Source organism: Ammospiza caudacuta, chromosome 4 (genome assembly GCF_027887145.1).
Source record: "Ammospiza caudacuta isolate bAmmCau1 chromosome 4, bAmmCau1.pri, whole genome shotgun sequence".
Taxonomy (NCBI): Eukaryota; Metazoa; Chordata; class Aves; order Passeriformes; family Passerellidae; genus Ammospiza; species Ammospiza caudacuta.
Genome location: NC_080596.1, coordinates 11,464,455 through 11,479,813, shown reverse-complemented (window position 1 = coordinate 11,479,813; position 15,359 = coordinate 11,464,455). Strand labels below are relative to the sequence as shown.

The 15,359-nt window shown below is 38.3% G+C and overlaps 1 protein-coding gene across 1 annotated transcript in view; it reads left to right on the top strand.

Moving 5' to 3' along the window:
* COL25A1 (collagen type XXV alpha 1 chain) overlaps nucleotides 1-15,359 on the top strand; it is a 291,973-nt gene that overhangs the window by 250,335 nt on the left and 26,279 nt on the right. The window contains exons 21-27 of the mRNA XM_058803801.1: nucleotides 7,025-7,087; nucleotides 7,573-7,641; nucleotides 8,532-8,576; nucleotides 10,554-10,598; nucleotides 11,109-11,186; nucleotides 14,152-14,175; nucleotides 15,081-15,125. Coding sequence (XP_058659784.1) covers nucleotides 7,025-7,087; nucleotides 7,573-7,641; nucleotides 8,532-8,576; nucleotides 10,554-10,598; nucleotides 11,109-11,186; nucleotides 14,152-14,175; nucleotides 15,081-15,125 — 369 coding nt within the window. The remainder of the gene's footprint in view (nucleotides 1-7,024; nucleotides 7,088-7,572; nucleotides 7,642-8,531; nucleotides 8,577-10,553; nucleotides 10,599-11,108; nucleotides 11,187-14,151; nucleotides 14,176-15,080; nucleotides 15,126-15,359) is intronic.

The window sequence follows — 15,359 nt, the reverse complement described above, 5'->3', positions numbered from 1 at the left end:
GCCCTTTACTGCCTACAGGAAAGTTTGGTAAATTCTCCTTTTCTCCCAGGAGTTCTTAGGAAGGCTGTTCTTTTTCTAATTTTCCGTATGCATTTTTCCTTTTCTGTATTTCCACTCTGCTTCCTGTTTTTATTCCTTGATAGCGTTAACAGTAATCCTGCAGGGTGTCTCTGTCTCTCTCTCTACTTCTCTCTTTCTCTTCCCCTCTCTGCAGGTTCTGGGTGTAAATGGGAACTGATCTAAAAAATGGGACTTAGTACCCACCTTTGGTGGGTTGGGTTTCAGAAGTTTCTCTGTGCATTGGTAGCTAAAATACATTACACAACTGTGCAGTTGAGTATTTGCTTTCCATAATGGAAGTAGGTATACAAACATATATCTGTATATTGCACTTTCTTCATTGATTCCTAGCTGCTTTCCATATATTATGGCAGTAATCAATTGCATAGGGTAGACATTGAATTTCCAGGAACTGATTTTGAGGATCAAGGCCAGAAAATGAAATCATCATTAATATTGGATGGCTTGCATGTGTCAGGGGTGTAAGATCTAGATAAATTCTTCGAGTTCTTTTTAATTTCTCCCAAACTATATCCTCCAAATCTCTTATTTTCTGTTCTGGGAAAAAACTAAAACATAAGGAACTGAAACACAGAATGTTGTTTCCTCTAAAGCTATTAATAGTTGGAAGACTGAGTTTATAAGAACTGCTTCACAGCATATGTTTTATAACATAGCTTAAGTTTTCATTGTACAAAAGAAAGTGCCAATCAAAAATTTTGGAAACAGTTTAATGGAGTCAGAATCCAACACCCTACTGTATTCAGAAATCAAATATTTTGTCATTCACAAAGAAGACTTGAATCAGTAATCTGAAATTATTTCTCAAATACAAATTTTTATAATGTCAGAAATAAGGCATGCAATAAAGCTCCTTAGCTTTCAGAAAACCAAGAAAATTCCTTAGATTTGTCATGTAAGTCTTTTTTAACAGAAACAATTTGGGGCCAAACTCCATCATTTAGAAGTTTGGTCATAAAAAATAATTGAAAATTAGGTGCTCATTGCAACAAGTGTTTTTATTCTATCCTTAAAAATAGTTACCATGCTGACTTGGAGTATAACTAGCCTTAAAGCAAGAAGTCCCTTATATGATTAATGAATGCAGAATTAATCAGAATCATTACTGGCTCTGATAGCACTCTCCCAAAGCAACATACTTTCTAGGGAGACAGGACTTAAAAGCAAGAAGAAAATTAGGCTCACTAAAAGCAATATATGTCATACAAAGTGAGGTTTGTTGTAAAACCTCAGGGTTTCAGCCAGGTTGTTTAGCCAGGTTTTACTTCCCTAACTCCAAATGAATCATAAAGTCTAAATACGCTTTTGGAAATTCTAAACCACAATTGTTTTTCTAAGTTTAGAGAACGATTAGGGAGTAAAGATATTGTTTCAAATGCGATGAGTGAGCCAGACAACCTGTTTTAACTGGCAATTTCTGGAGCCAATTCTAAAGTGATATGAAAAGCCTTAAGAAAGACCTTATGAAATGGGGTTAGGGTTACTTTTTTTTATCAGATTTCCTTGTACCTTGTTCATTTCCTTCTTAGGAGCTGAATACTGTAGTCATCCTGAGAGGAAAATTCCCATGGACGTCAGGCTATATATATAAGTCCCCCTAATGCCCTTCACAGTGACAAAGTACTCTCTGACTTGTATAGTCTAGGGCCAGTTGAGTTTCTGAGAAATTGCTTCACTGGAGCTAAGTGCTGCACCCAGAGGGAGGGCATGAGCAAGTGCAGCTCCACAGACCACCATGGATTGCTGTGCTACAGGATCCTGAGAATTTGGCCCTCACCCCTCTCCAGAGTGGAGCGGTTGCAGTGTTCTTGTTAGATAGCAACCTCAAAAACAAAGTCTTTTGGACAGCAGGTGGCAACTTATGGAAAATCAACACAGGTACTCATGAACCAAATCCAATTTATTACAGCTTCATAGCTGTGCTTCAAATTATCTTGCATCTGGGTTTGGGGTGTTTTTCAATAGCTCTTCTATATGTCCCCACCTTTGCAGGATTATTTTGGTAGTGTTAGGCAAGGAAAGGGCATCACACTGGTTTTGTTTTAAATATTCTCATAAGTGAGCCAGGGTAACACTGAAGACAATGCCCGGTCTCTTGATGTTATTAAATGAGGACCCTTCCACATCAGTCCTCATCAGAAAGGAACTTTGGGGTCTCCCAAATTCTGTGACTCTTGAAGAATTTGCATGCTGGCCCATGCTAGACAGGAATTTTGGAGGTCCACTAGACTTGCAGAGAGGAGTTTGGAATCTCCAAGCCTGCCCAAAGCTGTGTGTTCAAGCATGGTTGTGGTTTTCCTCCATCCCGCACCACTAGGTTTTCTGTTAATGGAAAAGGTGCGGTGCATCCCCCTTTCTGGAGTCCTCTACAGAAATTCAGGATGCTTCAGTGTGGTTTGCCAACTCAGAGGTGTGCACACAGGAGCCTTGACCTTGGTACATTTGGATTTCCAAGAGAATGCCAGGGAGAGATGTTTGTGTGTGTCCTGCCTTGTGGCAGACCTGCCAGTCAGCCCAGGAGGCACTGAACTTCCATGGTGCTGGTAATGGGGCCAACATTGAACAAAGTCTTTCAGGACCAGTGAACAATGTAATAAAGGTCAGAGTTAGACGTTTCAATTTCTCTAGCTAGTTCTAGTGCATAGCACTAGATAAGAATAAGGCTTGAAATTACATTCTCCTTTCAAATTCATGGTCTAAGGGTTGGTTTAGTCACATTTCTGTAGCATAAAGAAAACACTGTAATAATCTGATGTAGCTGGAATATAGTAAGGTAACCATGACACTTACAAGTAGGATGGTAATTTCAGAAATGGCAGAGAATTTATTTCATTATTATAGGAAAGTTGTGGTTTGGATGTCTTCCTGCAGCACAGGTTTCTTTTTTAGGAATTCATTGATCTGGATGTGAAAATGTGTTGTATAGTCATTAGGAGAGTGATTAAAGGAATAAGAAACTTCTGTGGAAAAACAATGTACCCAACAACTGCTGTTCTCTGCTGATTGCTGCATCAGCATAAAGCTTTGTATTTCAGGCACTGGGAGAGGAATAGGTGTGTCTGTGAGAACAAGGTTTCAAGCAATGATGGTGATGTGTGTCCCAGCTGTGCAATGGAGGCTAATTCTGACCTAATATGGTATTAGAACTACACTGTTAATAAACATTTGCCAAATTAGTGATGTTTAAAACAGAAACCAGCAGTGAAAATGTAATTTCCACTGCTGTACCTTTTTTTAAGCAAAAGTCCAAGTTTTAGGCATCATGGGTTCTGTAAAATCTAAAGCTGACAGTGAGAGTGAACTAAAGGGGTTCTTAAGGTTAAGCTCTAGTATCAAAGCTAGCCTCTGCTTCAGCCCATGAAAGCTTTGATCATCATGAAAACCAGTTCTAATTATGTCTAGATAATAACCCTCATAAAAATCTGACTATCCTATGAAGTAAATAACAAGGTGGCTTTTTAATATTAAATTCTGATTCTGCTCACATTGCACCAGGTTTACAGCATTTTCGGGCCTTTTTCTGCTTCGGACTGTTATAAGAGGCGAAAACGAACATTAGCAATGTTTGTAAATGGTAGTATTTAATTTGTTATCTAGCCACATTGAGTATTTCCACAGTCAGCAAATATTTGAGAATGAAAATGAGCATGCATGGGGGTAGTCTCTTAAAATATTAACGCATAAAGACACTAAAAATTGTTCTTAATATCATAACGCATTACTTCTGTAGACTGGAAGAAATTCACAAGCTTGTTTTTTGTTTTCTTTTTTAACCAAGTTTCCCGTGTTGTGATTAATACAAATTGCTCCAAGTCTAACAGTGGATGAAGTTTGAATGCTGAAATATGCCTTGTTGACATCTTGTGCAATGTGATGGTTTCTAAGCAGTGATTTCATAACTATACTAAAGGGTTAAACTAAAAACTAAAATGTGTGACAGACTCATCATTTGCTGATGGCTTTCTATACAGCTGCCAAACTGTACTTCAGATTACAGTATTACAGATTTTGTGTTGCCTGTCCCAGCTTTAGCAGGCAAAGAAGATTACTGTACATTCTAACTGGATAAAACCTTGATTTTATTATAACAAGCGGTGGTGAGATGTTTGGAAAAGTATTACAAGTCTTGGTGACTCTGATCACTAGCGTTCCTCTCAGCCTTTCACAGCAGCTGGAACAAATTCTGAGTTCATTTAAGGAAGAGACTTATGAACAGGAGGTGCTTCAGTGAACACCAGAGCTGCAGTGTTGTCAAACCACAGTGCCCTCCCAAGCCAGCCTTTACCCTTGCTTTGCTGCTGCTGTGTGCTAGCTAAATCAAATATGTCATATATTTACAAAAAAAGCTAAAGCCTTTAAGTCTTAATTTTCTAACCACATTCCTGTACAGCTCTGGAATCTTTTTTGTGTCATGGACTAATCATAAAGGTCTTTCCCTTGCCTTTGCATAACTGGGACACCAGCATGCCTTACTGAGAGGAAACTGTTTTCTTTACATTTCACATATACACAGTGACTACATGATAGTGCCAATTTTGATAGATTCTTTTTTTGTTTGGTTGGATTTTTGCTATCTGAGTGGCATAAAAGATAGCATAAAGCACAAAGTCATCAATATTATGGCAGGATGCAGAAGTATACCCAATGAACATTAACATTTTTACTTAATGCTTTATGCTGTAGTTACACTCAAGAGATTTGAAATATTAGAGAAGACATGGCTTAGTTTCAAACCATTCAAACACGTTGTCTTTTTACTTAGAAGCTTAGTTCAGATGGCAAATCAGATCTGTTTTTTTAATCTACTTATCCTCTCTAGCACTGGATAGAGGGAGAATTGCATGTTTTTCTTTATGTAGCCAGGTTTTAACTACTGCAGTTTGTTTCATGTGTGATAAGAATACCCTGTTGGATCACGTTCAGCTTGGCATCCACCATAACTCCTGCATCTTTCCCAGCAGAGCTGCTGCTCACCCTGTCAGTTCCTTCTCTCTGCTGACACACCACTTCTTCCACTCCACATTTCAAAACATTTTAAAGCTCTATGCCATGTAAGACCTGTATTCTACTTATGCTAATTAAACTGCCAACTTATACCATTATCCATTCCACTAGCTTTTGCAAAGCATCTTTTTCTTCTCTCTTTAGAGATTTTGGGGGAAGGTGGGGCTGCTTCTTGGACTTTGGCCGGGAGTTTTCTTGTAGTGTGCAACTGGTATAGTCCTGAGCAAAGAAAAGAATTTGATTCAAAAACTGCGTCAGCCTTTGAGTGACACTTCTAAGCCTTACCACTGAAAAGAATCATGTAGTCACTGTATATTTTTTCTGCCTGAAGTCATAATAAGCTGGCCAAAAAATTAGCCTGGGCAAATTCAGTATTAAAACAACATGGGGCTGTTGAGTGCCCTCTCATTCTAAAATAAATGATTGGAGCTGCATTGTTCTTCATTTACTGAAATTGAAGTGCTTCCATCTGCAGTGACAACCTTATGTTACTCTTGCTGGTGTGTACTAATATAAAGAATTCTAAACTCTTAAGTTTTTTTTCTTACGAGAGCGAAAAAGAAAACCCCACTTGCCTCTCTGTGACATGTTTGTCTCAGTTTATTTCTTTACCATATTTTGAATCACAGCCAGCTGGAACTTCATGTGAGAAAGCTCATTATTACTTGTATTTTTTTATAAGCTAAATGGGGGTCCCTGGGAGCTTGCTGTCATCCTTGATATAACCACAGGGAAGATTTCTTTGGCTTTGAATTGTTAATGATGGATTGCTGATGAGAGTATAGATGAATGTGCAAGAATACTTCCTAATTTGCTCTCCATGTGCAGTATCTCCATACCTGTATTTCTGAGGAGGGAAAGAGATGAAGAGAAGTGTTATTCAACTACTCAAATGCACTGTGTCTGTATATTGTCAGTAGTGATATCACTACAGGATTGTGATCTATCTGTCTTTTAGCTATTTTAAGAGGCATTTGATGGGTAATTTTTAGTCATTAAGTTTAGGGATATTGCAAAAAGGCTAATTAAATAAATACTAATTGGGTTACATAACTGATTTTAAAATTTACAATAGTTTGTACATATATCTTCTTGGTTCAAATATATCTGAAAAAAAATGCAAGATTAACTAGCAGGAAAGCTTATTCAGGGGAGTTTTTGAAGGAAAGCATATGGCTTATTAATCTTGCATTGTCTCTCTTTAGACATGGAGATAGGTAATAAAATATTACTCTTCTGCTCAGTGCTGCTTCTACTGCAACTCTGCTTGATTCTTGCTATTTGTCTGTCCTCTTTGTACAATTGAATGGGAAGGAAGGGGGCAGAACAGAGAGGAAACGAGGAGAGCTGTGGCTTATTCCCAGCTGTTCACGGACCAAGAAATTGTCTGGGTGCAGAGAACTGAAGTATTTTACTGTCAGAATGAGGAGGGAAGGTACCATGGTACTGCAAGTTCCTGACTTGAAAGGAGACACAACACATCACAACAGTGCCATCTCCATTTGTCACTGCTTTGTCACACAGCATTCCTGCCCATCTATTCACATGCTGCAGTCGGAAACCACCTCAAAACACATTGCTGAAATGAACTGTCCCTTTTAAATTTAGGAACACTCAGCTCTCTCCTCCTGCCTTCAGACTTGGATAATAGTTTGATGTGTTACATTACAGACCAGGTTGCACATTAACATTCCTTAACCTCATAAACCCCATGTTTGACACCTTCTGCTTCATTTGCATCTCATCTGCTGTGTAGTGGCTTGCTGCAGGAGTTTGTGCTGATGAAAGTAACCCATGGCAAAAAGTACTTCTGTGTAACTGTTGCATCACAGCTGGAGAGCTGTAAGATATACAGGGGAAAATACCACCCAAAATAAACTTGTGTTATTATACTTGTGTACTGCTGGATAAGTAACCCTCTCATATTGTGTTTTTAAAGGGTGAACCAGGTTTCATTGGTCCACAAGGAGAACCTGGGTTGCCAGGGCTACCAGGAACAAAGGTAAGGGTAATGGGCCAGTGCTCTGGTGTGAAGCTCCTGGAGCTGATGTCAAATTCAACTTTCCTCAGCAAGCAGGAGAGACTGAGGCTACTACTGGAGACAATGTGAAAAGTCATGCACCAGTGCTATGAGATAGATATATAGATATTTATGTAGGTGCCCTCAAAAAATGTAAAGGCAGATGTTACATCATAACTTTAGTTAATATCATCTTTTTTGTGTTAGAATCCCCAAATCTAGTTGTTCAAGAGGCAAAATAGGCATGATTGAAGAAACTATGTTTTCATAAACATGAGGTTTTTTAGGAAGATTACTTGAAACTTTGTGCAGGAAGCAGAATTGTGATACTACACACCAGATTCTGAAAATACAGATAGACTAAACCACTGTTTCTGCTGTTTGCTTAGTTTCTTTGATCCTGCTGAGTTGGTGGTGTGCTAAAGGCTGCCCAGTATTTTGTGAATTATCTGTGTCTGTTTCAATAGGGTGACAGAGGAGAGGCAGGCCCTGTTGGGAAGGGTGAGCGAGGGGAACCTGGAATCCCTGGACCAAAGGTCAGTCTGATTTTTACATTGGAAATGTTTTGTTAGTTTTGCACCTATGAACACATCTTTGCCTGCTGAAAAGTAGAACAAAACTTGGTGAGTGAACTTATAAATGAAAATGCTGTCAAATGCTCTACTTCAGTCCAGAAGACAATGGCAGTTTTGTGTTCACAGCTGTGAACTGCAGTCTGAATGGACTTTTATTTGGTCTGCAAAGTAAAGACACTACCTACGTACACTGTCATGGAATTGGCCTAATTCATTCCAGATGAAGTACTGACCTCTGGGTCCCTAACTTTCAGCATTGAAGTTTGAACTCTTTGACCACTGTAGCAATTGAATGCAGAGAAAATCCATTTTGCATGCTGTTTTCTAACTCTCTAAGAAATAGATCAATCTAAGTACTTTTAGCATTGTCTTAATATTTCCCCTGGTGTTGGTACTATCAAGTTTTTCTTTCCTGATGGATTTTGAAAACAATAAGGTTAATTTTGTGATCCTTGGCCAGTTAGTTTGTATTCACCTGAACTGTTAGGAAAAAATGTTGTGATAACACTTTATTTTATTCTCCTTCTGTTAGAATTTTTAACTGTCTTCTCTATCTCTTGGCTATCATTTCTCAGGAGCAATGGAATGACATAGGTCATTCCTGAAAACCAGTGACAATGATGCCTATCTTTACTAATGCCAATACTACTTTTCCTTTGGAAGGGTGGAATCTGTGACCATTGCACTCTAGTGTTAAAGAATGTATTGATCTGGATGCTGTTAAAATAAATGCCTTAAAAATCATTATCTTGGGTATTTCTGCTGTTCCAAACTGTAGTTAGTGATTACTAACTTCTTTTTCTCTGCACTCCCATTTCTCTACCATTTTTCTCCTATCTTCCTTCAAACAGGGGAAAACAGGTGAACCTGGATCTAGAGGCCCCAAAGGGTCAAAGGTTAGTAGTAAAGAAACTGTCTTTAGGGGACTAATTAACATTTTTAGGATCAATTATTTGTAACATTTCTCTTTAAAAGAACTTGTAACAGTCTGCAGTGTTCTTTATAAGTGAAACCTTCTGACCTTCAATTTTAGATGAAAAGTTTAGTTATGTCACATGGGTTTTGAACACTGTGATTCTAATCCTTTTTCTGTTATAACATCCATTCCACTCTGCTGCTGTTTCCCTCATGCAACTTGGTTTCTCTCTGTGTAACTGATGTGTGTTAGTCCTCCCACATGCCAAGACCCAGTGCTTGACTGTGCTCTTATTTGGTTTGCAATAATTTTACGGATCCAAACTCTGATGAGCTAGGAATCAGAGGTATTCCAAATACTACAGGCTGAGATATGATGGTCAGAAGTCTCACAAAGGCAAGAGTTGTTGATTGTGTTGCTGCTTTACCTGCTTTAAAAAGATCGTTTTGATTATATCTTTCCACCCATTTATCTTTCTATAAATATAGTTGGTTCACATATATGGAGAGATAAAGTGTATGGGTTTTCTATTACTTTATCTGCTGTGCAAATACTGTTCCCACTGGATTCCTTCATGTTGTATGAGGGATGAAAATGTACTTGTGTAGGTGGTTATTGACAGGTCTGCTGTCAGAATAAGGGTGACAGGACAATGTAGGCTGGTGTGATACTGTTTGCAGTATTTGTAAGCTCCTTGAAGAGGGGCCTTAAGTGCTTAAAGATGTGATTAAACACGTGCCATTTAACCTCATTCATTCCCACCAGAAGGAACTTGTTGGAAGGCAAGGGAACTGATGAGGGAATTAAAGTATCAGAGTGAGAGCAGAAAAGTAAATCTGCCTCTCATATGACTACAGTTCCTGGGCACTTCCCCCACACACCAAAATTATAAACATACCCCTTTTAATTCCCTTTTTATCAAAAAAGGATATGTGATTTTCATTTTACCTGCATACCTGTCATGAAAATCTGGCCCACAGAAGTCAATCTAGTGGCGGGGAACTTCATTTTTTAACAGTTCCAATTTCACTAGCTTGTGCCAGAGCAGCACTGAAGGGAAAGGCAGATGGCACAACCTTGATTATGCCCTGCCACCAGCCTGCTCTCCATATGCCTTCATCAGCTCTATGAAAGTTTTGTGGTTTCTATTACCAGAAAGTTTTCTGTCCTGTTACCAATGGTGAATTAATAATTCTTCTCCTGACTTCTACCAAGTTCTTTAGATGTCAACAGGAGCAAAATTTGCAGTTCTTACCCATATTAATTTTGAGTAATATTAAAATTTAAATATAAGACCTTGCTATGAAAGTGACTGTGAAATTAATTGTGGCTGCAGGGATATGAATGCATACATGTTTGAAATTCCCTCCATCATTTGAAGCATATTACTAATAGCCAGGAATAAAAAGCTGTGTGTAAGCTGGTAATGATCTTAAGCCTGTCACAGAAAGGGTATCAAGAAACTCTAAATCTGAGAGTAGAGTTGTGTTTGTAGGGGAGGCAGTGACTCAGACCAGGGAAGTTCAGAAGGTTGGTGGAGGCATGATCACAGAAAGAAAAGTTTATATATTTTGAAACACATTTGAAGAAGTTTTTAACTGGTTTCAGACTGAGTAATTTCATTTCTCTAGTATTCTCTTCAAACTTTTGATAGTAGTGTCATTAAGAATAGGAATGTTGCACAAATAATCTGCCCATTTTTTTGATTCTTTGCAATTTTTTATTGCAGACCAATACAATACTCTAATATTCACACAGAGCCAAATTCATCATGCTCGATTCTACCAGTACACAGATTTTGAAGGACTTTTTCCTTTCATTAAATGAGATTCACATTCTGTTTAGGATGAGAGGCCCTGTAAACCAGTTCATGTAAGAAAACATATTTAAAAGGAAAGAACTATGTGATATATTGTCAAATGGCATATCTGTTTTTTAATGTATTGTTTTTACATAGGGTGATACAGGTGAGAGAGGTGACACAGGATCTGCAGGTCCACAGGTAAGTCTACTTCTCATCTCAGCTCTTTGTTTTGTGCCCTTAGATTCAGTCTGTGTGAACTGAAATTGTAGCAGTAATTCTAGTTAGAACTCTGGGTGAAATAGGTCACTTGACACTGGTGGAACATGGCAGCTAACTGGACATTAATATGACTAACACCACTTGCCACTATTTGGAGCAGTCTGCAATCCACACTTTGTGGGCAGGGTGTTACAAGCCAGGTGTTCTGACATTGTTCACTGCCAATAGAGAACTAGAGTGTAGGAACATCCTTAAATCCCCTCAGAGGTTTTAATGTATTTCCTTTTCCACTGCAGCACAAGTCACTTTGTACTGACTTGCTTATTTATCTTTATTAAAAAAAAAGGTTTTCCTTCAAATTCTGTGTTTTGTAGTAGTATATTGCAAGTACATTTAGATTCTAACACCCCACAATCAAGTCAAAGCATGTGTCTGTCTAAAATAGTCTTCATCAGTTGTCTCAAAATTCTAATGGGAAATGTATTACAGGGACCACCTGGACAGAAGGGTGATCAAGGTGCAACAGAGATAATTGATTATAATGGCAATATCCATGAAGCTCTGCAGGTATGCAACCTAACAAGGCTGAATTGGCTTTGTCTGGTCTGGGGAAAAGTAATTTTACAGCATTGTATTTCTCTTTTGCCTAGAGCTTGAAAACATTTTGTGTGCAAAATTGTTGAGCTTATTAATCAGGTATCACTTTCTATATTTGGAAACCAGGTTTTCTGTGCTAGAAAAACTGTTTCCCTGATAAAAATTAGCTGAGTGAATGAGTTTCATGTTCCCTGGAGAGTACTGACATCACCTAATCAGGACAAAACTAATTCATTGTTGGCTTTGGTGTTTAGAGCTGAATTAATGTAATAAACCACATACACAGTTTCAACAGAAGTGTCTGCTTTTCAATTCATATAATATTGACATTTCTTTTTTTTTCCTTGTTTTCCTCCTCCTCTTCCTGTAAAATGCAAAGAGCAGAATATTTGAGATTTGGAAACCATGTAACATGGTTCCATTAGCAAGCTGTGGATTCAATCAGCAACTTGAGTACATTAAGTAGACCAAGCACCAGTCTTCTCACTTATTCATTTCTGGAAAACCTATTTTGACTGGTGTGCAGAAAAGTGTGGAGGATTAAAGTGGGGTTACAAAAAGAATGAATGAGTGTTTGCATAAAAGCAAAGGACCAAGATGACATATGTCATTGCGGTCAAGGTGATTTACATTGCAACATACTCAGATGCAAATTCTGTGCAGTATAACTCCACCAAAGTGAATGGCTTGCTTATGTGAAACTGAAGACTGGATTTGTGATCAGTTTGTGCATCTGATCACTTTCTCACTGAAGCCACTGAACTTTTTTCTTGCATTTACGCAGTAGGAATGGGTAAATGTCTGACCAGTCATTTGGTTTCCAAGATGCTTTCAAAAAATAAAAAAACCTCACTGCCTTTACTAAAATCTAAAAGCCTTGTATGTCACTAAGGCTGAGTCTGTTCTTTCATTGTGTCTGTGAGGAGGTCTGCATAGACATGTTGTGAGGCTCTGCATTATGTTTGCCTCATTTGGTCTGCTTGTAAGGGACTTTCAGTCCCTTACACACAACTTTCAGTCATCTAAATCCCTCTCCAAGTTACGTGCCTAAAGTAGCCTGAAATTCATGTTGTGTGTTACCAGACAGATTTAGCAGGGGCTTTAGCCTCTGTATTTCCTATATTCTGTCTTTGTATACTAACACTCTGGCATCAGTCTTAGTTTCAAGCTTCCTCAGAAAAGCTGCAGCACATAAAGCAACCTTAAAAGTGGACTCAAGCCTTCTGCAGTGGTTGAAACATTCTAGAAAGCCTTTATCCCATTGCAAATCGTTCCAAATGTCATCACCTTCTGATCCAGGGCAACAAATAATTGATATTAATGGGAATGGCTGTGCAAGGAGGGTGTAAGTAAGATTATATAGGATCAGTCAAAAATATCCTTGCCAAATCCAGCTCAGTCCTTTCAGATGGCAAACACCCATTCCTAAGTCTCCTGGTGCCACATTCTTAGGAGCTCTGAGATTTGCAGTTCCCTCACAATAGCACATGAGAACTTCAGCTCAGCACTGAACTGTGAGCTTGCACAGAATTTGGCCTGCAGATTTAAGAAGTTGGCAAGAGTTTGCAAGATACGGACTGCTTGTCTCTTGCTAGAATTCAGTAATAAATCATGAAGCAGGCTACCAAGTTAGTTACTTTGCCTTGTGCCTCCTATTCAATCTCATGTGCAGTCTTAAAATTGTCATCGTGGTTTGAGCAAGACCCCTGCTGAGAGTACATGGTTTTCACCAGGAGGATCAAATGCAAAATTAATCTCTCTGTCAAAATTGCTCTTCACACCTATTCTGCAAAATTTCCCAGGGCAAAAAGCAGTAGTTTCAAACGTTTAATCTTTGTAGAAACTACAGCATTAGATATTAAAATATCAGCCACTGTAAAGGGATCCGAGACTGTGAACGTGTAAACAGTTCTTTGCAATGGCTATTTTAGGTTTTCATACCTAGATATGCTCATACCTGAACTTTTCAGTGTCTTTAAAGTTCTGGATATATTTCCATTAATATGTTGAAATACAAAGAATATGAGTATATAACAGCCATGTGTTAGAAAACAACTTTGTTCAGGTACTTTGTATTGGCTGGAGTAGGCTCCAGATCTTTGCCAACAGTACGTATTTTTGCACTGACATGTGAAGATTTTTTTTACAGCTTAAAACAGAAGATCTGCAAACTTTTATTTGCACATTGGATAATAATTACAAAAGCAAGATACTTCTTGTTCCACGTAGGCCAATAAGTTCTTCACATGCAAAAGGAAAGCATGTGTGAGCTGTAATATATGGGAGTTCTTCTCTGTTTAAAAGTATAGACAAGCATTTAAATTCCATTTTAATACTTTTCCACTTGCTTTTAGATTCTTTGGTTAAAAAAAAACTGTGACAGGTCAAGGTATTTTGCCTCCTTCCACAATGAAAATATCTTTTGTCTTTCCAAGAATTCAAAGTAGAATTGTATAAGAAAAGTTTATATGGCTGGGTTGTAGACTGGCAGTTTTGGATTTTGAACTGCATTTTTATATGAAAATTGGTGTTACAGCTCCACTCCAGTAGTCATGTTTGTTAGTTAAACGTTGGTGCAAATCCTGCAGACATTACAAAACATAGGGCTAGTCTTTTGGTCAACTTCAGACTCCAACGCATTATGTTTTCTTACCTTTTGGAAGCATTCTGCTTAGATTTTGCTATTTAGTCATTGTTTATTTGATCTCTTGCATTGTACAAAAGTACTGCCTTCATCTAATTCCCACAGAAACCAAGCAGCTAATACAACACCATGATTTAAAAATAACAAGGGTTTTATTAGTGCTTTTGAAGGCATGGTGTCTCCCACATGCAGCATAGGTTCTGTGGAGATTATAACTGTAGGAAACAGAATTATGTATGTCATTGTTTAATTCTGTTACTGACAACTCTTGTTAATACCTTTTGCCAACAGAGGATTGCCACCCTGACTGTCACGGTAATTCATTACTGTTGCATGACTTACTGTGCACCCTAGAACTTCTTTGTGCTGAAGCATGTTCATAATTCTGCTAGCTCAGGACATGTCTTCATTGGATGTCAACCTGGTTCATCATAACATGTGTTGATTTCTTTGCTTGGTGTTTCCCATAGCAGAGGACCCATTGTTGAGAGCCAGCAATGGAACCAATTCTGCTCCTTCTGGATTAATGGCAGAACTTCAGTTAATTTACGTACGAGACTGGGAAAACACATTCTTTTTTGTTTCAAGTTCTTCTCTGCAAGATTGCTGTTAGTTGTATTTTCCCATCTGGACATACCCTTTCTTTGTATTAATGCAGGGGATTTTTAAATGTTGTGGGGTTATTTTTAAAGCATCCCCACTATGCACCATCCAGACCAGTGTTTGATACATGACACTGTGTCCACGGCCTGAGGTAGAAATGAAAGAAATGGTTACAGTTTATTCCATGGCAATTTCACAAAGCACTGAGTATCCCCAGATGCGCTTAGCATCTTTCAACAGAATCCTCTTTACAACTGGTTGGAGATTTCTTGTGGTCTCAGATTGTTTTGGATCAGGCAGTGAGGGCTGGCAAATATGACTTGAGTGTTGGTCTCCCTTCCATTAGGGGAAGCAGTGCCATTTCATCAATAGGAGCAGAGGATCTTATTATAAAATCTGAGTTTTACTGTTATTTTAACACTGTTTTTTGTGGTAGTGTTGTTGTTGTTGAGAGCTGTATAGGTTAACAACTTGTCCATAACTAGTCTTGGTTCCCTTTGTGTTAAAAATCTAACCCATTTTGTTACAGTAGCTGTATTAACATTCACCCTGTGCTTACATGACAAGTTCGTCAGGAGTTGATTTGAAAGCTGAGAGGTTTGTGTGTTTCTTTTTAGGGACCACCAGGACCACCAGGACCCCAAGGGCTGCAAGGGCCAAAGGTGATCTTCCTTACTTTACTCATTATATCTTAAAGGTGGAGTATTTGCTGGGGTTTTTTTAAATGACGTACATGTACAGCTAAATGGAGCTTTCCAGCACAGTTGTTTAACTGTAAATCTATCAAATATGGCATGTTTCCTACTTTATATCCAGATTCTTGGGGGGTAGCTTTCCAGAATAGGTGCTTTGTTTAGTTGCTACACAGAGATGATTAACTAAGGACCAGAAAAATT